At 61.9% G+C, this 2,227-nt stretch overlaps 1 protein-coding gene across 1 annotated transcript in view; it reads right to left on the reverse strand.

Annotated features, from left to right (window-relative positions):
- KCNH2 (potassium voltage-gated channel subfamily H member 2) overlaps nt 1-2,227 on the reverse strand; it is a 30,428-nt gene that overhangs the window by 11,416 nt on the left and 16,785 nt on the right. The window contains exon 4 of the mRNA XM_021706256.1: nt 1,447-1,703. Coding sequence (XP_021561931.1) covers nt 1,447-1,703 — 257 coding nt within the window. The remainder of the gene's footprint in view (nt 1-1,446; nt 1,704-2,227) is intronic.

Consider the following 2,227-nt stretch of genomic DNA (forward strand, 5'->3'; position numbering starts at 1 on the left):
CCCCGGCCAGCGGCCCCCTCCCCCGCGGCCTGCTCAGGCTCCTGCAGCCGAGCTCCCGCAGCCTGTGCCCATCCCCCTCCACCCAGCAACCCAGCAGCCTGGCCTGTCACCGCAGATTAATGGTCTCCCCGACACCCCGCCCGGCCGGTCCAGTGCCTCACCAGCCAGAGTCAGACAGAGACACCCAGAGATGGAGAGACTGCCAGCGACTGGCAGGAACACACACGCATGCCGACACAGAGGCGCACACACACTGGCCCACCACAACACGGCCAGAAACAGGAGCAGGGCAGATGCCAGGGGCTCAGGTGGGAACCGAGAGAGAGAGGCAAGGGAGGAGGAGGAAGAAGGGTAGCCAGTCAGATAAGGGCCTGGGGTGAGGGGGAATGTTCTGGAGTCAAGGCCAATGGGCTGGAGACCTGGCAGACACCCAGAGAGCCAAGCAGTGGAAGCAAGGCCAGGAGGCCGGCCAGGGGAGCAGGCAGCTCCATCTCAGCTCCATCTCAACTAACTCAGGCAGCTGCTGTGGAAGGGGCAGGTGTCTCCACTGTCCCAAGCCTCTCACTCACTGCAGAGATCTTCACTCCTGACCCACCAACCCCATCCCCCAAGGCCAGGATGTGAAGGAGCTGGGGTAGACAGGGACCCTGGAGGAGCTGTTGGTCATCTTGCTGACAAGTGGGCTCCAAGTCCAGGAGGAAACAGACAGACAGCTCGACTGGCCCTGCCACAAGGGGGCGTTGGCCAATGCCCCCAAAGGTTGGAGATCTTCTAGGCCCCAATTCAACGACCTGGTCCCTCCATATCTGTGCACTCCCCGCCATCCCTCCCCCTCCCCTCCCCACTTGAGAAGGAAACCTTTTGCTCTCACGCGCTAGGGACATGGTTGGGCACCTGCAGGCCATCCTGGTCATCCCAGCTACCAGGTACCTACCTATTCTCTGCCTGGCTCGGCACCTTGGCCTGGAAGAATCAGGACCCTCCTAACCTTGACATCTGTGGCCGCTTCTAATGTGAAGCATCCTTCTGTTGGCTTGCCCCACAACCCGGTGCCTCCCTCACACACCACCCTGTGACCAGGCCCTTCATGGCACTGAGGCTGCCTTTCTCCTCCTGTCCCTCTCATGTCCCCGGCCTCAACTGCCCAGTCCTTACCCTGTGCCCTCCAGGCACACATCCCATCCCATTCACCCATCTTCTGACCTGCCCTTCCCCAGCCTCCTCCCCTTCCCTCCCCCAGCTCCCTTTCTCCGGAATGGTCTTCTCTCAGACCATTCCCTCCTCCAGCCCATCTCTGGAACCCCTCCCCCAGTCCAGCCCTGTCCACCTTAAGAGCCTCTTGCTGACTGACCCCCTCCACCGCCACCTCTGGACCTCAGCTGCCTCCCCACCCTCCCCTCCAAGTCCCTCCAAGGCAAGGGGAGAGCCGGGCTGCCAGGTGCCTACCTGGGTGACCTTCTCCGTGACATTGTGGGTCCGCTCCTTTATCTTGGGTGCTATGATCTCCCGGTCGCTGGTGGGCGAAGCCAAGAAGGGGTCGCCCTTGAGGTCCACAAAGTTGAGGGTGATTTGGGGAATCTTGCTAATGGTGCGGTAGCGCACGAGGTCCGAGTCTGAGGTGGAGTTAAGCAGGCCGCTGCGCAGGGGGTGCATGGCCCCTGGGGTGGAGAGGCAAAGCGGGGTCAGGTCGGCAGGCCAGGGGCCTAAGGACAGGCAGGCCATCGGCAAAAAGAGCTAGAGTGGAGACCAGGCCCTGCACAGGCCAGGGCCATAGGGCACAGTGAGTCGATGAGCTCAGGAGAGGAGGGGCAGTCCCAGAGAAACAAGCCAGGCCAGACCCCCTCCCCCACTCTAAGGAAGCACACGAGAGGCAACTATGGGACCACGAAGGAGAAAGAGGACACCGGGACCCTGCCAGAGAGCCAGGTGGTGTCAGAAGTCCCTGTGCCCTTCAGGGTCCCCAGGCCCAACGCTGTTGCCAGAGTCCTGGGACAGCCAGCTCCATGGGCCAGCCAGGACTTCGTGAATGGAAGAATGTAATGGGATGAATGGACATTTAATAGCATAAAAGGCCACTTAATGGAATTAAATAAGGGCTTAATGGGATTTCCATCTCCCAGGCACCCAGGACGTGGCGGAAAGATCTGAAGCGGAGGGCCTGGGACGGGGTGGGCCTGGCGGGTGGGAAGCGGGGCAGGGGCGGGACAGGTCCTGAGGCGCGGGCGGG

Source organism: Carlito syrichta, unplaced genomic scaffold (assembly GCF_000164805.1).
Source record: "Carlito syrichta isolate Samal-C Ts95f unplaced genomic scaffold, Tarsius_syrichta-2.0.1 Scaffold315400, whole genome shotgun sequence".
Lineage (NCBI taxonomy): Eukaryota > Metazoa > Chordata > Mammalia > Primates > Tarsiidae > Carlito > Carlito syrichta.